Below are 21,806 nucleotides of genomic sequence, written 5' to 3'. Positions count from 1 at the left end.
GTGCATCCTCTAAGATGTCAGGTTCAAACACTGATGACATTTTTTAAACAGACGAGAAGCAAGGAATCATGCAGAGACAGAGTTCATTTTGGCTCAATGAGGAGAAACGTGTTTTGGGCTGTATTCTAGTTACCGATCCAAACTACGTTCTAAAAGTCCAGCCCGCGTGCATCCTCTACCTACTCAGTGGCCTAGTGGTTAGAGTGTCCGTCCTGAGATCGGTAGGTTATGAGTTCAAACCCCGGCCGAGTCATACCAAAGACTATAAAAATGGGACCCATTACCTCCCTGCTTGGCACTCAGCATCAAGGGTTGGAATTGGGGGTTAAATCACCAAAATGATTCCCGGGCGCGGCCACCGCTGCTGCCCACTGCTCCCCTCACCTCCCAGGGGGTGATCAAGGGTGATGGGTCAAATGCAGAGAATAATTTCGCCACACCTAGTGTGTGTGTGACAATCATTGGTACTTTAACTTTAACTTTAACTTTATTTATCCGGGAGGTCCCTGTTTACATCACTGAAGCTGTCGCTGAGGGAAGGGGGGTAATCTCGACGACTCCAGTTAGACACAATATATGATTATACCAAAATGCAAATGTGTTGACGCTGGTGATATCGCCTTGTCTCTGCTCTGTATGCAGTCAGCAGGCCGTTCCTGGACACAGACACTGATACCAGACTGGCTTGCAATCTTTTGGATTGCCAGCTTTGCACAGACAAAGAAAAATACCACTTCAGCACAATTGACAATAATTATAGCAATGGCCCTTAAGTATTAAAGTTGTGTGATATAATATACATAATTATTCTAACATACAGTAAACACATGGACACTTTCACCACACCTGATCAAGATTAAAGTCTCTGTTCGAGTAGTCGCGCAGACACACTGCACCCAGCCTAACGTTGTCCTTTGACTTTGTAAACATGGCGCTGACTCCGCCGAGGATGCTTCATGTCCCGCAATCTGCGCGCGCCCTAATGAGCGCACTTGTTTGTTGTCGTGGCAGGAATCAGCGTGCTGGTGCCTCACGGGGGGATCGCACAGGACACCACCTGGGAGACGTACGTGATCGTCAACCAGGAGGACAGCAGGTGAGGCAGCGACGCCGTCTGCTCGCTTTCTTTTCATCTTTCCTCTGCCGCCGCCATTTTGTTCCCTCGCCCTCTCTGCACACATATGGTGTGTGTCCGTTGGTGCACTTGCCTACTTAATCTTTTCAGTGCATAAGTGTTAAATTTGTGTATTTACACTACCGTATTTTCCGCACTATAAGGCGCACCGGATTATTAGCCGCACCTTCAATGAATGGCATATTTCATAACTTTGTCCACCTATAAGCCGCCCCGGACTATAAGCCGCGCCTACGCTGCGCTAAAGGGAATGTCAAAAAAACAGTCAGATAGGTCAGTCAAACTTTAATAATATATTGAAAACCAGCGTTCTAACAACTCTGTCCCAAAATGTACGCAAATGTGCAATCACAAACATAGTAAAATTCAAAATAGTGCAGAGCAATAGCAACATAATGTTGCTCGAACGTTAATGTCACAACACACAAAATAAACATAGCGCTCACTTTCTGAAGTTATTCTTCATTCGTAAATCCTTCGTCTTCGGTGTCCGAAGTGAAAAGTTGGGCAAATGTGAGATCCAAAATGGACGGTTCCGTCTCGTTGAAGTCATCGGAGTCAGTGTCACTGTTATCCAGCAGTTCTGTGAATCCTGCCTTCCGGAAAGCTCGGACCACAGTTGTGACCGAAATATCTGCCCAGGCATTTACGATCCACTGGCAGATGTTGGCGTCGTCTGGCGCTGCCTCCGTCTTAGTGAATGTGTGTTCGCCTTCTGTCATCCATTGTTCCCACGCAGTTAGCAGTCTAGCTTCGAATGCCCTGTTGACACCAATATCTAGCGGCTGGAGGTCTTTTGTCAATCCACCCGGAATGATGGCGAGTATTGAATTAAGCGCGTAAGCGTGTCTCTTAAAGTGATGTTATGAGCTAGCAAATATAACAACTACACTACCCAGCATGCAACGATAGTTACGAGCATGCGCGGTAGCCCTGAGAAGCGTTGTATGCTGGCAGTTAGAATGTGGTTATGAGCACGCTGTGAGTAAACGTTGAGAACTCAGTTAACACGCCTCGTCTGCATTATTTATAATTAGACAGACAACACACTTAATAGGAGCCATTTTGGGGTCTTTACATAAACACACAAATGGAAATGAAACGTCACATATCCCAGCATGCACCGCGCGCTTCTTCGTCATCCACTGTTCCCACGCAGTTAGCAGTCTAGCTTCGAATGCCCTGTTGACACCAATATCTAGCGGCTGGAGGTCTTTTGTCAATCCACCCGGAATGACGGCGAGTATTTAATTAAGCGCGTAAGCGTGTCTCTCAATGTGATGTTATGAGCTAGCAAATATAACAACTACACTACCCAGCATGCAACGATAGTGACGAGCATGCGCAGTAGCCCTGAGAAGCGTTGTTGTATGTGCTGGCAGTTAGAATGTGGTTATGAGCACGCTGTGAGTAAACGTTGAGAACTCAGTTAACACGCCTCGTCTGCATTATTTATAATTAGACAGACAACACACTTAATAGGAGCCATTTTGGGGTCTTTACATAAACACACAAATGGAAATGAAACGTCACATATCCCAGCATGCACCGCGCGCTTCTTCTTCTTCCGGGGGCGGGTGGTTGCTTACAGTACAAGAAGAAGCGCTTCCTGTTCTATGGGGGCGGGTGCTTACCTTGGCGGTTGCTTGCGTAGAAGAAGAAGCGCTTCCTGCTCTACCGGGAAAAAAGATGGCGGCTGTTTACCGAAGTTGCGAGAACGAAACTTTATGAAAATGAATCTTAATATTTATCCATATATAAAGCGCACCGGGTTAAAAGCCGCACTGTCAGCTTTTGAGTAAATTTGTGGTTTTTAGGTGCGGCTAATGGTGCGGAAAATACGGTAAGTATTTTGAGTACGTCCGTGTGTTATACTTTGTAGAACATAAGTGTGTTTTAGTTGTGTGCTTGCGCTTAGTCTTTTGACTACATACGTGTGTTACATTTCGAGTACATCAGTGTGGTACATTAGTGTACTCACACTCAGTCTTTTGAGTACATAAGTGTGGTACATTTTGAGTACATAAGCGCATTACAATTGTGTACTCACACATTGTCTTTTGACATGAGTGTGTTCGACTTGTGTTTTGAGTGGGTAAGATCATTAAAGTTGTGTACTAACACTTAGTATTTTGAGTATATTCGTGTGTTATATTTTTTTTAGTACACAAGTGTGTTATACTTGTGTACGGAAATGCTGATTATCGGTCCTGCTAAACACCGACATTTATTTAATAATACCACCTTAACATTTGACAACCAAACAATTACACAAGGCGAATCAGTAAAGAATCTGGGTATTATCTTCGACCCAACTCTCTCGTTTGAATCACACATTAAGAGTGTTACTAAAACGGCCTTCTTTCATCTCCGTAATATCGCTAAAATTCGTTCTATTTTATCCACTAGCGACGCTGAGATCATTATTCATGCGTTCGTTACGTCTCGTCTCGACTATTGTAACGTATTATTTTCGGGGCTCCCTATGTCTAGCATTAAAAAATTACAGTTGGTACAAAATGCGGCTGCTAGACTTTTGACAAGAACAAGAAAGTTTGATCATATTACGCCTATACTGGCTCACCTGCACTGGCTTCCTGTGCACTTAAGATGTGACTTTAAGGTTTTACTACTTACGTATAAAATACTGCACGGTCTAGCGCCGTCCTATCTTGTCGATTGCATTGTACCATATGTCCCGGCAAGAAATCTGCGTTCAAAGAACTCCGGCTTATTAGTGATTCCCAGAGCCCAAAAAAAGTCTGCGGGCTATAGAGCGTTTTCTATTCGGGCTCCAGTACTATGGAATGCCCTCCCGGTAACAATTAGAGATGCTACCTCAGTAGAAGCATTTAAGTCCCATCTTAAAACTCATTTGTATACTCTAGCCTTTAAATAGCCCCCCTGTTAGACCAGTTGATCTGCCGTTTCTTTTCTTTTCTCCTCTGCTCCCCTTTTCCTTGAGGGGGGGGGGCACAGGTCCGGTGGCCATGGATGAAGTGCTGGCTGTCCAGAGTCGGGACCCGGGGTGGACCGCTCGCCTGTGCATCGGCAGGGAACATCTCTGCGCTGCTGACCCGTCTCCGCTCGGGATGGTGTCCTGCTGGCCCCACTATGGACTGGACTCTTACTATTATGTTGGATCCACTATGGACTGGACTCTCACAATATTATGTCAGACCCACTCGACATCCATTGCTTTCGGTCTCCCCTAGAGGGGGGGGGTTACCCACATATGCGGTCCTCTCCAAGGTTTCTCATAGTCATTCACATCGACGTCCCACTGGGGTGAGTTTTTCCTTGCCCGTATGTGGGCTTTGTACCGAGGATGTCGTTGTGGCTTGTGCAGCCCTTTGAGACACTTGTGATTTAGGGCTATATAAATAAAGATTGTTTGATTGATACTTGCTCTTAGTCATTTAAGGCAAGGCAACTTTATTTGTTGTCAGGCTTGGACAAAGGAAGGGACTCAGATGCAGAGATGTGATTCCAAATAAAGCTTTTATTTTGGAAAAACTCTTTAAGCCTCCAGAGCCGAGTAAATTCAAATACTATGAAATTACAAAAATAGATATCGACAAAATGTTCCAAAAGGGAAAAACCGAAAATCACTCCAAAAGGAGGAAATACAAAAATAAGGACAATTATAATTAGCACCGTATCTGTTATCAAAAAACTTGAACAAAAAACGCTCCAACAGGAGGAAGAAAATAAAGACTATAAAACTAACTACTCTAATAAATGTAAACAAAAAATCACTCAAAAACTTTGAGGAAAAATCATTAGGGAAAAATTATAACTCACCACTGCGGTAGAAAAAAGGTTGAATAACAAAAGTCGCTCTGAGGGAGGAGAAAAAGTTCATTCAAAATTACAGCGTGGGATATTCTGGAAGCAAGGACGTAGTTGTGGGGCAAGGCATGGACATGAACATGGAAAGCAAGACAGGCACGAAAGCTCGAGACAATCTGGCACAGAACAAGGGGAGGCATGGGCTTATATAGAACATGAGGGTAATGGGAAACAGGTGGAAACAATCAAGAGTCAGGAATGACGTCAGACTGGTGACACAAGAGGAAGGACCCGTGATCGCGGTGTGACATTTGTATAGCACTTTTCATACACAAGGCAGACTCAAAGTGCTTCACAGACAACAAAGTGAAATGAAAGAAAATAAAAGCAAAATTAAAATGCAGACAATAAAAAATAAAAACAGTGCGGACGTTAAAAGTTAAAAGATTAAAACATTTAGCTGAAAGCTAAGGTGAACATAAAAGTTTTCAGTCTAGTTTTAAAAGTAGTCAGAGTTGGGGAAAGTCTGACATCTTCAGGAAGTTTATTCCAGCTATTTGTTGCATATCAATCAATGTTTATTTATACAGCCCTAAATTACAAGTGTCTCAAAGGGCTGCACAAGCCACAACGACATCCTCGGTACAGAGCCCACATAAGGGCAAGGAAAAACTCACCCCAGTGGGACGTCGATGTGAATGACTATGAGAAACCTTGGAGAGGACCGCATATGTGGGTAATCCCCCCCCCCCACCTCCCCATCCCCCGAATGCAATGGATGTCGAGTGGGTCTGACATAATATTGTGAGAGCCCAGTCCATAGTGGATCCAACATAATAGTAAGAGTCCAGTCCATAGTGGGGCCAGCAGGAAACCATCCCGAGCGAAGACGGGTCAGCAGCGCAAAGATGTTCCCAACCGATGCACAGGCGAGCGGTCCACCACGGGTCCCGACTCTGGACAGCCAGCACTTCATCCATGGCCACCGGACCTGTGTCCCCCCATAGTGACTTTGTTTGTGTTCAGGCACGACAGACCAGTTTACTCTGGGAACCGCTAACAGATTGGTCTCAGAAGATCTTAGTGATCTAGAGGGCTTATATAGTGGGAGCATATCAGTGATATACTTCGGCCCTAGACCATGTAGTGATTTATATGTGAGCAGGAGGATTTTGAAATCAATTCTCTGATGTTCAGGGAGCCAATGTAAGGATTTAAGAATTGGTGTAATGTGCTCACATTTTTTGGTCTTTGTTCGAACTCTAGCAGCAGCGTTCTGAACAAGCTGTAGCTGCCTGACAGTTTTTTTGGGGAAGACCTGCAAGGAGACCATTACAATAGTCTAGCCTACTGGTAATAAAGGCACGTACAAGTTTTTCTAAGTCTTGAGCTGACATGAGCCCTCTAAGTCTTGTTACATTTTTGAGGTGATAGTAGGCCAATTTTGTTACTGATTTGATGTGACTGTCGAAATGTAAATCAGAATCTAAAATAACCCCAAGATTTCTGGCTTTATTTGAGGTTTTTCAGGGACAGTGATTGAAGGTGTTGGATGACTTTAAACCTTTCTTTTTTAGCACCAAAAACAATTATCTCAGTTTTATCTTCATTTAGTTGTAGGAAATGTTGGCACATCCAGTGTTTGACTTGCTCAATGCACTGGCACAGAAGATCTATGGGGCGACTCACACTCAGTCTTTGAGTATGAGTACCGCACTGAGGTACTCAAAATGTAGCACTTTTGTGTACTCACACTCAGTCTTTGAGTACACAAAAGTGTACTCAAAATGTAACACTTTTGTGTACTCACACTCAAGTCTTTGAGTACACAAATTTGTTACATTTTGAGTACCTAAGCGCGGTACAATCGTGTACTTACACATTGTCTTTTGAATATATGAGTGTGTTCTACTTGTGTTGTGTGTGGATAAGATCATTATAGTTGTGTACTTACACTTAGTATTTTGAGTATATTTGTGTTGTTTTTTTTTTGGTACACAAGTGTTTTATACTTGTGTACTTGCACCAAGTCATTTAAGTGTATACGTGTGTTACATTTATGCACTTACACTCAGTCTTTTGAGTAAATAAGTGTTACATTTTGAGTACATAAGTATGTTACATTAGTGTACTCACACTCAGTCTTTTGAGTACACAAGTGTTACAATTTGAGTACAATTATGTACTTACACATTGTCTTTTGCGTACATGAGTGTGTTCTACTTGTGTTTTGAGTGGATAAGAGCATTATAGTTGTGTACTTACACTAAGTATTTTGAGTACATTCGTGTGTTATTTTTTTGTACACAAGTGTTTTATACTTGTGTGCTTGCATTTAGACTTTTAAGTCCATACGTGTGTTGCATTTGTGCACTTACACTCAGTCTTGTGGTATTTTGAGTACATTTGTGTGTTATTTTTTTAAAGTACACAAAACTGTGATTTGTGTGTACTTGCACTACGTATTTTAAGTGCATAAGTGTGACATTTCGAGTACATAAGTGTGTTACATTAATGTACTCACACTAAGTCTTTTGAGTACACAAGTGTTACATTTTGAGTACATAAGCGACTTGTTTACTTGCACTTAGTCTTTTAAGTGGATTTGTTAAGTGTGTTACATTTGTGCACTTAGACTTAGCCTTTTGAGTAAATAAGCGTGTTACATTTCGGGTAAATACAGGTAAGTGTCTTACATTTTGAGTATATAAGTGCGTTGCAATTGTGTACATGCACAATGTCTTTTGAGTACATGAGTGTTACATTTTGAGTACATAAGCGACTTGTTTACTTGCACTTAGTCTTTTAAGTGGATTTGTTAAGTGTGTTACATTTGTGCACTTAGACTTAGCCTTTTGAGTAAATAAGCGTGTTACATTTCGGGTAAATACAGGTAAGTGTCTTACATTTTGAGTATATAAGTGCGTTGCAATTGTGTACATGCACAATGTCTTTTGAGTACATGAGTGTGTTACATTTTGAGTACCTAAGTGCGTTACAATTGTGTACACACATATTGTCTTTTGAGTTACATGTGTGTTCTACTTGTGTTTTGAGTGGGTAAGAGCATTACAGTTGTGTACTTACACTGAGTATTTTGAGTACATTCTTGTTTTATACTTTTAAGTGATAATTGTGTTGCATTTGTGCACTTACACTCAGTCTTGTGAGTAAATAAGTGTGTTACATTTCGAGTACATCAGTGTGTTACATTAATGTACTCACACTCAGTCTTTTGAGTACACAAGTGTTACATTTTGAGTACATAAGCGACTTGTTTACTTGCACTTAGTCTTTTAAGTGGATTTGTTAAGTGTGTTACATTTGTGCACTTAGACTTAGCCTTTTGAGTAAATAAGCGTGTTACATTTCGGGTAAATACAGGTAAGTGTCTTACATTTTGAGTATATAAGTGCGTTGCAATTGTGTACATGCACAATGTCTTTTGAGTACATGAGTGTTACATTTTGAGTACATAAGCGACTTGTTTACTTGCACTTAGTCTTTTAAGTGGATTTGTTAAGTGTGTTACATTTGTGCACTTAGACTTAGCCTTTTGAGTAAATAAGCGTGTTAAATTTCGGGTAAATACAGGTAAGTGTCTTACATTTTGAGTATATAAGTGCGTTGCAATTGTGTACATGCACATTGTCTTTTGAGTACATGAGTGTTACATTTTGAGTACATAAGCGACTTGTTTACTTGCACTTAGTCTTTTAAGTGGATTTGTTAAGTGTGTTACATTTGTGCACTTAGACTTAGCCTTTTGAGTAAATAAGCGTGTTACATTTCGGGTAAATACAGGTAAGTGTCTTACATTTTGAGTATATAAGTGCGTTGCAATTGTGTACATACACATTGTCTTTTGAGTACACGAGTGTTACATTTTGAGTACATAAGCGACTTGTTTACTTGCACTTAGTCTTTTAAGTGGATTTGTTAAGTGTGTTACATTTGTGCACTTAGACTTAGCCTTTTGAGTAAATAAGCGTGTTAAATTTCGGGTAAATACAGGTAAGTGTCTTACATTTTGAGTATATAAGTGCATTGCAATTGTGTACATGCACATTGTCTTTTGAGTACATGAGTGTTACATTTTGAGTACATAAGCGACTTGTTTACTTGCACTTAGTCTTTTAAGTGGATTTGTTAAGTGTGTTACATTTGTGCACTTAGACTCAGCCTTTTGAGTAAATAAGCGTGTTACATTTCGGGTAAATACAGGTAAGTGTCTTACATTTTGAGTATATAAGTGCGTTGCAATTGTGTACATACACATTGTCTTTTGAGTACATGAGTGTTACATTTTGAGTACATAAGCGACTTGTTTACTTGCACTTAGTCTTTTAAGTGGATTTGTTAAGTGTGTTGCATTTGTGCACTTAGACTTAGCCTTTTGAGTAGATAAGCGTGTTAAATTTCGGGTAAATACAGGTAAGTGTCTTACATTTTGAGTATATAAGTGCGTTGCAATTGTGTACATGCACATTGTCTTTTGAGTACATGAGTGTTACATTTTGAGTACATAAGCGACTTGTTTACTTGCACTTAGTCTTTTAAGTGGATTTGTTAAGTGTGTTACATTTGTGCACTTAGACTTAGCCTTTTGAGTAAATAAGCGTGTTACATTTCGGGTAAATACAGGTAAGTGTCTTACATTTTGAGTATATAAGTGCGTTGCAATTGTGTACATACACATTGTCTTTTGAGTACACGAGTGTTACATTTTGAGTACATAAGCGACTTGTTTACTTGCACTTAGTCTTTTAAGTGGATTTGTTAAGTGTGTTACATTTGTGCACTTAGACTTAGCCTTTTGAGTAAATAAGCGTGTTAAATTTCGGGTAAATACAGGTAAGTGTCTTACATTTTGAGTATATAAGTGCATTGCAATTGTGTACATGCACATTGTCTTTTGAGTACATGAGTGTTACATTTTGAGTACATAAGCGACTTGTTTACTTGCACTTAGTCTTTTAAGTGGATTTGTTAAGTGTGTTACATTTGTGCACTTAGACTCAGCCTTTTGAGTAAATAAGCGTGTTACATTTCGGGTAAATACAGGTAAGTGTCTTACATTTTGAGTATATAAGTGCGTTGCAATTGTGTACATACACATTGTCTTTTGAGTACATGAGTGTTACATTTTGAGTACATAAGCGACTTGTTTACTTGCACTTAGTCTTTTAAGTGGATTTGTTAAGTGTGTTGCATTTGTGCACTTAGACTTAGCCTTTTGAGTAGATAAGCGTGTTAAATTTCGGGTAAATACAGGTAAGTGTCTTACATTTTGAGTATATAAGTGCGTTGCAATTGTGTACATGCACATTGTCTTTTGAGTACATGAGTGTTACATTTTGAGTACATAAGCGACTTGTTTACTCGCACTTAGTCTTTTAAGTGGATTTGTTAAGTGTGTTACATTTGTGCACTTAGACTTAGCCTTTTGAGTAAATAAGCGTGTTAAATTTCGGGTAAATACAGGTAAGTGTCTTACATTTTGAGTATATAAGTGCGTTGCAATTGTGTACATGCACATTGTCTTTTGAGTACATGAGTGTTACATTTTGAGTACATAAGCGACTTGTTTACTTGCACTTAGTCTTTTAAGTGGATTTGTTAAGTGTGTTACATTTGTGCACTTAGACTTAGCCTTTTGAGTAAATAAGCGTGTTAAATTTCGGGTAAATACAGGTAAGTGTCTTACATTTTGAGTATATAAGTGCGTTGCAATTGTGTACATGCACATTGTCTTTTGAGTACATGAGTGTTACATTTTGAGTACATAAGCGACTTGTTTACTTGCACTTAGTCTTTTAAGTGGATTTGTTAAGTGTGTTACATTTGTGCACTTAGACTTAGCCTTTTGAGTAAATAAGCGTGTTAAATTTCGGGTAAATACAGGTAAGTGTCTTACATTTTGAGTATATAAGTGCGTTGCAATTGTGTACATGCACATTGTCTTTTGAGTACATGAGTGTTACATTTTGAGTACCTAAGCGCGGTACAATCGTGTACTTACACATTGTCTTTTGAATATATGAGTGTGTTCTACTTGTGTTGTGTGTGGATAAGATCATTATAGTTGTGTACTTACACTTAGTATTTTGAGTATATTTGTGTTATTTTTTTTTTTGGTACACAAGTGTTTTATACTTGTGTACTTGCACCAAGTCATTTAAGTGTATACGTGTGTTACATTTATGCACTTACACTCAGTCTTTTGAGTAAATAAGTGTTACATTTTGAGTACATAAGTATGTTACATTAGTGTACTCACACTCAGTCTTTTGAGTACACAAGTGTTACAATTTGAGTACAATTATGTACTTACACATTGTCTTTTGCGTACATGAGTGTGTTCTACTTGTGTTTTGAGTGGATAAGAGCATTATAGTTGTGTACTTACACTAAGTATTTTGAGTACATTCGTGTGTTATTTTTTTGTACACAAGTGTTTTATACTTGTGTGCTTGCATTTAGACTTTTAAGTCCATACGTGTGTTGCATTTGTGCACTTACACTCAGTCTTGTGGTATTTTGAGTACATTTGTGTGTTATTTTTTTAAAGTACACAAAACTGTGATTTGTGTGTACTTGCACTACGTATTTTAAGTGCATAAGTGTTACATTTCGAGTACATAAGTGTTACATTAGTGTACTCACACTCAGTCTTTTGAGTACACAAGTGTTACATTTTGAGTACATAAGCGACTTGTTTACTTGCACTTAGTCTTTTAAGTGGATTTGTTAAGTGTGTTACATTTGTGCACTTAGACTTAGCCTTTTGAGTAAATAAGCGTGTTAGATTTCGGGTAAATACAGGTAAGTGTCTTACATTTTGAGTATATAAGTGCGTTGCAATTGTGTACATACACATTGTCTTTTGAGTACATGAGTGTTACATTTTGAGTACATAAGCGACTTGTTTACTTGCACTTAGTCTTTTAAGTGGATTTGTTAAGTGTGTTACATTTGTGCACTTAGACTTAGCCTTTTGAGTAAATAAGCGTGTTACATTTCGGGTAAATACAGGTAAGTGTCTTACATTTTGAGTATATAAGTGCGTTGCAATTGTGTACATACACATTGTCTTTTGAGTACATGAGTGTTACATTTTGAGTACATAAGCGACTTGTTTACTTGCACTTAGTCTTTTAAGTGGATTTGTTAAGTGTGTTACATTTGTGCACTTAGACTTAGCCTTTTGAGTAAATAAGCGTGTTACATTTCGGGTAAATACAGGTAAGTGTCTTACATTTTGAGTATATAAGTGCGTTGCAATTGTGTACATGCACAATGTCTTTTGAGTACATGAGTGTGTTACATTTTGAGTACCTAAGTGCGTTACAATTGTGTACACACGTATTGTCTTTTGAGTTACATGTGTGTTCTACTTGTGTTTTGAGTGGGTAAGAGCATTACAGTTGTGTACTTACACTGAGTATTTTGAGTACATTCTTGTTTTATACTTTTAAGTGATAATTGTGTTGCATTTGTGCACACTCAGTCTTGTGAGTAAATAAGTGTGTTACATTTCGAGTACATCAGTGTGGTACATTAGTGTACTCACACTCAGTCTTTTGAGTACACAAGTGTTACATTTTGAGTACATAAGCGACTTGTTTACTTGCACTTAGTCTTTTAAGTGGATTTGTTAAGTGTGTTACATTTGTGCACTTAGACTTAGCCTTTTGAGTAAATAAGCGTGTTACATTTCGGGTAAATACAGGTAAGTGTCTTACATTTTGAGTATATAAGTGCGTTGCAATTGTGTACATGCACATTGTCTTTTGAGTACATGAGTGTTACATTTTGAGTACATAAGCGACTTGTTTACTTGCACTTAGTCTTTTAAGTGGATTTGTTAAGTGTGTTACATTTGTGCACTTAGACTTAGCCTTTTGAGTAAATAAGCGTGTTAAATTTCGGGTAAATACAGGTAAGTGTCTTACATTTTGAGTATATAAGTGCGTTGCAATTGTGTACATGCACAATGTCTTTTGAGTACATGAGTGTGTTACATTTTGAGTACCTAAGTGCGTTACAATTGTGTACACACATATTGTCTTTTGAGTTACATGTGTGTTCTACTTGTGTTTTGAGTGGGTAAGAGCATTACAGTTGTGTACTTACACTGAGTATTTTGAGTACATTCTTGTTTTATACTTTTAAGTGATAATTGTGTTGCATTTGTGCACTTACACTCAGTCTTGTGAGTAAATAAGTGTGTTACATTTCGAGTACATCAGTGTGGTACATTAGTGTACTCACACTCAGTCTTTTGAGTACACAAGTGTGTTATATGCTGCGCTTTTCTCTAGTGAACCCCATTATCGAAGTTACAGGTGGGTAAAGTGTCTTGCCCAAGGATGGCGGAAGCGGGGATCGAACCTGGAACCCTCGAGTTGCTGGCACGGCCGCTCTACCAACGGAGCCACGGCGCCCCATTTGTTTATATATGATATAATTTGCATATTAATGAAGAGAGAGACGTGAGTTATACTCGTCAACTTATTATTTTAAGTACGTTATATTTTGTTAAGTTACAAATTATTAGTTAAATATCTGCCTGTCACTTTTACTTATGATTTCAAAGTTCTCCATGAATTTGTGCGTTAAAATAGATCTAATAATTCAATGTATCGGCAAATGTGTAATGATATGATACATAATATTAGTGCTGGGGGTTAAATCACCAAAAATGATTCCCGGGCGCGGCCATCGCTGCTGCCCACTGCTCCCCTCACCTCTCAGGGGGTGATCAAGGGTGATGGGTCAAATGCAGAAAATAATTTCGCCACACCTAGTGTGTGTGTGACAATCATTGGTACTTTAACTTTAATTATAACACTTATATAAGACTTTTAAAGTCATTTTGATAGTAGGCTAATGTAGCAAGTATAGACACATCATGTGTTGTCTTCATTATAACACTTATATAAGACTTTTAAATTCATTTTGATAGTAGGCTAATATAGCTAATATAGACACTTACATCATGTGTTGCCTTCATTATAACACTTATATAAGACTTTTAAATTCATTTTGATAGTAGGCTAATATAGACACTTACATCATGTGTTGCCTTCATTATAACACTTATATAAGACTTTTAAATTCATTTTGATAGTAGGCTAATATAGACACTACATCATGTGTTGCCTTCATTATAACACTTATCTAAGACTTTTAAATTCATTTTGATAGTAGGCTAATATAGCTAATATAGACACTTACATCATGTGTTGCCTTCATTATAACACGTATCTAAGACTTTTAAATTCATTTTGATAGTAGGCTAATATAGGTAATATAGACACTCACATCATGTGTTGCCTTCATTATAACACTTATCTAAGACTTTTAAATTCATTTTGATAGTAGGCTAATATAGCTAATATAGACACGTACATCATGTGTTGCCTTCATTATAACACTTATCTAAGACTTTTAAAGTAATTTTGATAGTAGGCTAATATAGCTTAATGTGTTGCCTTCATTATAACACGTATCTAAGACTTTTAAATTAATTTTGATAGTAGGCTAATATAGCTAATATAGACACTTACATCATGTGTTGCCTTCATTATAACACTGATCTAAGACTTTTAAATTCATTTTGATAGTAGGCTAATATAGCTAATATAGACACATACATCATGTGTTGCCTTCATTATAACACTTATCTAAGACTTTTAAATTCATTTTGATAGTAGGCTAATATAGCTAATATAGACACGTACATCATGTGTTGCCTTCATTATAACACTTATCTAAGACTTTTACATTCATTTTGATAGTAGGCTAATATAGCTTAATGTGTTGCCTTCATTATAACACGTATCTAAGACTTTTAAATTAATTTTGATAGTAGGCTAATATAGCTAATATAGACACTTACATCATGTGTTGCTTTCATTATAACACTTATCTAAGACTTTTAAATTCATTTTGATAGTAGGCTAATATAGCTTCATGTGTTGCCTTCATTATAACACTAATATAAGACTTTTAAAATAGTTTTGATAGTAGGCTAATATAGCTAATATAGACACATCATGTGTTGCCTTCATTATAACACTTATCTAAGACTTTTAAATTCATTTTGATAGTAGGCTAATATAGCTAATATAGACACTTACATCATGTGTTGCCTTCATTATAACACGTATCTAAGACTTTTAAATTCATTTTGATAGTAGGCTAATATAGGTAATATAGACACTCACATCATGTGTTGCCTTCATTATAACACTTATCTAAGACTTTTACATTCATTTTGATAGTAGGCTAATATAGCTTAATGTGTTGCCTTCATTATAACACGTATCTAAGACTTTTAAATTAATTTTGATAGTAGGCTAATATAGCTAATATAGACACTTACATCATGTGTTGCCTTCATTATAACACTTATCTAAGGTTTTAAATTCATTTTGATAGTAGGCTAATATAGGCACTTACATCATGTGTTGCCTTCATTATAACACTTATATAAGACTTTTAAATTCATTTTGATAGTAGGCTAATATAGACACATCATGTGTTGCCTTCATTATAACACTTATCTAAGACTTTTAAATTCATTTTAATAGTAGGCTAATACATCTAATATAGACACTTACATCATGTGTTGCCTTCATTATAACACTTATGTAAGGCTTTTAATTTTTTTCGGCTCCAGACAGATTTTTGTTTTGTATTTTTGGTCCAATATGGCTGTAGACCCCTGGCCTATAGGGAGGGGCGGCCACTCTCAATAGTCGCCATCTTGGCTATGTGGCGGTAAAAGGAGTGGTTGCAATTCATCATCACAAGGAGAGAAGAAGAAGGTCAATTATAATAACGTCAACATTCACAGTGATGGAAAGTATTCCGTTATTAGATTACAGATACAAAACACTTCAAATCAAATCAAATCAAATCAACTTTATTTATAGAGCACATTTAAAATTTACCACAGGGGTAGCCAAAGTGCTGTACAATGAACAGGTTAAAAGATAAAACGAGTACCGAGCAAACACAACACAAACAGAACACGATAAAAAAATAAATAATTAAAATAGAATTAATAAAAACAGGATCACAGCAGGTGTATTATGGGGCGCCATTGCAGGATGGATATCACTCAGTGTTAAAAGCCATGGAATAAAAGTATGTTTTTAAGAGAGATTTAAAAACAGGAAGAGAGGAGGCTTGTCTAACACTCAGGGGTAGGTCGTTCCAGAGCTTGGGAGCAGCAACGGCGAAAGCTCTGTCACCTCTAAGCTTCAGCCTTGTGTCAGGGACCGTCAACAGCAGCTGATCGGCTGATCTTAAGGATCGGGTGGGGCAGTAAGGCTGAAGGAGGTCGGAGAGATAGGTTGGCGCGAGGTTGTTTAGACATTTAAAAACAAATAAAAGGAGTTTAAAATGTATTCAGATAGCAGGAGGCGGGGCTAGATGTGTCGTCAGGACGTTTGCTGAAGTTTGAGGCGGGATCAACTCTGCTCTTTCAAGTTTGCACAGCTGCGCCGCGCGCTGACGGGCGCCAGCTTGACGGGCGACCTCCTTATTGCTTTTGGCGCCGACAAAATGGTTGAAGCGAGCGCACACGCGGACTCGTCCTTAAACAGTCGCGCCTGAGTTGACCACATCTATAATGCCGGTCTCCTCGGGGTCATTTCAAGGTCATAGGTCACACTCCCCTCCACTTCCCCGCCACTGTGACTTAAGTCTGCCACTTCAGCCGAGCCGCCGCTGCACGGCTGCGATAAGCCGGATGCAGTTTGCCGCTTAAGGAAGCTGCTGGAGTCGCTGCGCTGAGCTGTCAATCAAGCGCTATCAGCCGACAGGCGCCACAGTCCAGCGGGAGGAGAAATCGCATTCCTTTCTTCCTCTCAGCCCTCAGCGGGAGAGTTTCCTCAAATGAGAGCAGGAAGACACGGGCTCACTTTCAGGTGCGGTGGCAGCAATGTGAAAGCTTTATTAAGTCTGCTGCCTGTGTTTTACGTCATTGTCAGCCGTCACATGACATCACTTTTCCATGTCTGATTGTGTGTCTGCTGGTTGCGCTTGTCGACTCTGCTTAATATCCACATTCATGGTCACCGCTAATTGGCCGTTAACGACTGGCTCAGTTTAAATGTCCCGTTAAATCGAGCTTGGGGTTTGTTTATTCTGATTTCCAATACAGCTAATGTGGCCAATATCCGACCATCCCTAGTTTATAGTACAGTGGAACCTCGATTTACGAACCCCTCTATTCGATTGCAGCAAATTAATCGCTGTGTGCGAACCATACCTGTGTGTGTGTGTGTCTGAACCATGTCTGTGTGTGCGTGTGTGTGTGTGTGTGTGAACCATGTCTCTGTGAACCATGTCTCTGTGAGTGAACCATGTCTGTGTGTGTGAACCATGTCCATGTGTGTGAACCATGTCTCTGTGTGTGAACCATGTCTCTGTGTGTGTGAACCATGTCTGTGTGTCTGAACCATGTCTGTGTGTGTGAACCATGTCTGTGTGTGTGAACCATGTCTGTGTGTGTGAACCATGTCTGTGTGTGTGAACCATGTCTCTATGTGTGAACCATGTCTGTGTGTGTGAACCATGTCTCTGTGTGTGAACCAAGTCCGTGTGTGTGAACCATGTCTCTGTTTGTGAACCATGTCCGTGTGTGTAAACCATGTCTCTGTGTGTGTGTGAACCATGTCTCTGTGTGTGTGAACCATGTCTCTGTGTGTGTGAACCATGTCCGTGTGTGTGAACCATGTCCGTGTGTGTGAACCATGTCTCTGTGTGTGAACCATGTCTGTGTGTGTGAACCATGTCTCTGCGTGTGAACCATGTCTCTGTTTGTGAACCATGTCTGTTTGTGAACCATGTCTGTGTGTCTGAACCATGTCTGTTTGTGAACCATGTCTGTGTGTCTGAACCATGTCTGTTTGTGAACCATGTCTGTGTGTGAACCATGCCTCTGTGTGTGAACCATGTCTCTGTGTGTGTGAACCATGTCTGTGTGTGTGAACCATGTCTGTGTGTCTGAACCATGTCTGTGTGTGTGAACCATGTCTGTGTGTGAACCATGTCTGTGTGTCTGAACCATGTCTGTTTGTGAACCATGTCTGTGTGTGAACCATGTCTGTGTGTGAACCATGCCTCTGTGTGTGAACCATGTCTCTGTGTGTGTGAACCATGTCTGTGTGTGTGAACCATGTCTGTGTGTCTGAACCATGTCTGTGTGTGTGAACCATGTCTCTGTGTGTGTGAACCATGTCACGGTGTGTGAACCATGTCCGTGTGTGTGAACCATGTCCGTGTGTGTGAACCATGTCCATGTGTGTGAACCATGTCTGTGTGTGTGAACCATGTCTGTGTGTGTGAACCATGACCGTGTGTGTGAACCATGTCCGTGTGTGTGAACCATGTCTCTGTGTGTGAACCATGCCTCTGTGTGTGAACCATGTCTCTGTGTGTGAACCATGTCTCTGTGTGTGAACCATGTCTCTCTGTGTGTGAACCATGTCACGGTGTGTGAACCATGCCTCTGTGTGTGAACCATGTCCGTGTGTGTGAACCATGTCTCTGTGTGTTAACCATGTCTCTGTGTGTGAACCATGTCTGTTTGTGAACCATGTCTGTGTGTGAACCATGTCTGTGTGTGAACCATGTCTGTGTGTGAACCATGTCTGTGTGTGAACCATGTCTGTGTGTGAACCATGCCTCTGTGTGTGAACCATGTCTCTGTGTGTGTGAACCATGTCTGTGTGTCTGAACCATGTCTGTGTGTGTGAACCATGTCTGTGTGTGAACCATGTCTGTGTGTCTGAACCATGTCTGTGTGTCTGAACCATGTCTGTGTGTGAACCATGTCTGTGTGTGAACCATGCCTCTGTGTGTGAACCATGTCTCTGTGTGTGTGAACCATGTCTGTGTGTGTGAACCATGTCTGTGTGTCTGAACCATGTCTGTGTGTGTGAACCATGTCTGTGTGTGAACCATGTCTGTGTGTGTGAACCATGTCTGTGTGTGAACCATCTCTGTGTGTGTGAACCATGTCTGTGTGTGTGAACCATGTCTCTGTGTGTGTGAACCATGTCTGTGTGTGTGAACCATGTCTGTGTGTGAACCATGTCTGTGTGTGTGAACCATGTCTGTGTGTGAACCATCTCTGTGTGTGTGAACCATGTCTGTGTGTGTGAACCATGTCTCTGTGTGTGTGAACCATGTCACGGTGTGTGAACCATGTCCGTGTGTGTGAACCATGTCCGTGTGTGTGAACCATGTCCATGTGTGTGAACCATGTCTGTGTGTGTGAACCATGACCGTGTGTGTGTGAACCATGTCCGTGTGTGTGAACCATGTCTCTGTGTGTGTGAACCATGCCTCTGTGTGTGAACCATGTCTCCGTGTGTGAACCATGTCTCTCTGTGTGTGAACCATGTCACGGTGTGTGAACCATGCCTCTGTGTGTGAACCATGTCCGTGTGTGTGAACCATGTCTCTGTGTGTTAACCATGTCTCTGTGTGTGAACCATGTCTTTGTTTGTGAACCATGGGTCTGTGTGTGAACCATGGGTCTGTGTGTGAACCATGTCTCTGTGTGTGAACCATGTCTCTGTGTGTGAACCATGTCTCTGTGTGTGAACCATGTATCTGTGTGTGAACCATGTCTCTGTGTGTGAACCATGTCTCTGTGTGTGAACCATGTCTCTGTGTGTGAACCATGTATCTGTGTGTGAACAATTCATTTACCAGGCATGTGAGCACCCTTTGAGAAAAAGAGAAACATTTACAAGAAAAGAAGAACATTTCTATCAACGCTAAGTGCTGCCAAGCAAACCCCGAAATAAAATTTCAAAAATGAAGACTACATTTCCACACTATATTTTACCATTAGATTTAATCTCATCTACAAACCTCTCTTCGCTGTGTTTTTGACACTTACATGTCCCATGTAATGTACCACATAATTTTTTGTTTTTTTACATAGATATTTTACTAACATTATTATCATTGAAGATGCAATGTACAATTCTGTAAAATGCGTGCAAAGAACTTAGAAAACGTTTCCTTTTGGCAACTCTATCAGGTAATACACTTCCGGTGTCTGTTTACATCCGTCACCTCAAAAATCTACCTTCTCCCTGGCTACTAATAAATACTCTAGAACTACAACGGTTCATAACTAACAGTGTTTGGATTGTAATGATCCAAATATGTATATATATATATATATATATATATATATATATATATCTTTAGTGTTTTTTTTGCGTTTTGACAAGTTCTGTCCCAAAAAGACAACGGACCAGCATGGAAAGGAAGAAGAGAATCGCCACTGTCTCTCTAGAATCGACGAGGCAGGCTTTGTACCACAACAAGATTTAATTGTGATGAGACCGGACTTTTCTGGAAAAACATGCCAAAGCAGACTTGTTTCAGAGATGATGTGAAGAACGACCTCTCGTTCAGCGGCGCTTCTGTTTTGCACACACATACAATGCATACACCCGATCGCCCCCTTCTCTCCCTGTGTCTGTCTGCTCCTCTCTCGTCTGTTCCCCCTTTTGCCGATGTTGATGTAAGTACTTACTTTACTTTTTTAAATGTTTGTTATTGTAGCATTTTGGTAACGTTAAGGATTTCTGTGATTTCTGATTGTTTGTGAGGGCACCATAGGGGATTCAGTGTGTGTGCGCGTGTACCAGACAGTTGAACTTGTTTTTTTGGTTTGTAAATAAATAGAAAGTTGATCCATCACCCCCTTATGTTTGTTTCAAATACAGTACTGTATAGGAGGGTTGCATATGACGTCATATCCGTTTTTCTTCTTCGTGGCTTAATTCACACGATGGTCAGGAAAGAGCTTTCATAGAGTCCCGAAAGAAGTGGTTCATTAAAATTATAAAGTCAGGAAAAAAGTGAAAGTGCGTCAAAGGAAAACACTCTTTAACATATCACTTTTATCATCTTGGGGAATACAATCGGACTGCTTGTGTCTGCAGCGATAACTTTGTAAAATGTTTGAACATTTGATTTGTTTGAGAAACGTTCTGTGATGCAATCGAGGTATATTAGTAGTGTTTGAGAGCAGAACTAAACGTAAAGAGAACGCATTAGTTTGTGTTGTTTTGTGGTTGCTAAGCCTAAATATAGAATAGAATAGAGTAAAATAGAATAGAATAGAAAGTATATATATATATATTAGGGATGTCCGATAATGGCTTTCTGCCGATATCCGATATTGTCCAACTCTTTAATTACCGATACCGATATCAACCGATACCGATATATACAGTCGTGGAATTAACACATTATTATGCCTAATTTGGACAACCAGGTATGGTGAAGATAAGGTACTTTTTTTTTTTAATTAATAAAATAAAATAAGATAAATAAATTAAAAACATTTTCTTGAATAAAAAAGAAAGTTAAACAATATAAAAACAGTTACATTGAAACTAGTAATTAATAAAAATTAGTAAAATAAACTGTTAAAGGTTAGTACTATTAGTGGACCAGCAGCACGCACAATCATCTGTGCTTACGGACTGTATCCCTTGCAGACTGTATTGATATATATTGATATATAATGTAGGAACCACAATATTAATAACAGAAAGAAACAACCCTTTTGTGTGAATGAGGGAAAGGGAGGTTTTTTGGGTGGTGCACTAATTGTAAGCGTATCTTGTGTTTTTTATGTTAATTAAATAAAAAAAATTAAAATTAAAAAAACGATACCGATAATAAAAAAAACGACAGCGATAATTTCCGATTATACATTTTAGCGCATTTATCGGCCGATATATCGGACATCTCATATATATATATATATATATATATATATATATATATATATATAAATATGTTGTGCAAATAAACTAACGTTGTG

General features: G+C 39.2%; 1 protein-coding gene across 2 annotated transcripts in view; it reads left to right on the top strand.

Moving 5' to 3' along the window:
- The window catches only part of LOC133577912 (netrin receptor UNC5D-like), a 771,105-nt gene that overhangs the window by 679,080 nt on the left and 70,219 nt on the right, over nucleotides 1-21,806 (top strand). For both annotated transcript variants that reach the window (XM_061932037.1, XM_061932038.1), the window contains one exon: nucleotides 1,012-1,096. In XM_061932037.1, coding sequence (XP_061788021.1) covers nucleotides 1,012-1,096 — 85 coding nt within the window. The remainder of the gene's footprint in view (nucleotides 1-1,011; nucleotides 1,097-21,806) is intronic.

This window comes from Nerophis lumbriciformis, linkage group LG39 (genome assembly GCF_033978685.3).
Source record: "Nerophis lumbriciformis linkage group LG39, RoL_Nlum_v2.1, whole genome shotgun sequence".
In the NCBI taxonomy this organism is placed as follows: Eukaryota; Metazoa; Chordata; class Actinopteri; order Syngnathiformes; family Syngnathidae; genus Nerophis; species Nerophis lumbriciformis.
Note: the sequence above shows the minus strand (reverse complement) of the source record. Positions and strands in the feature narration are given on the sequence as shown.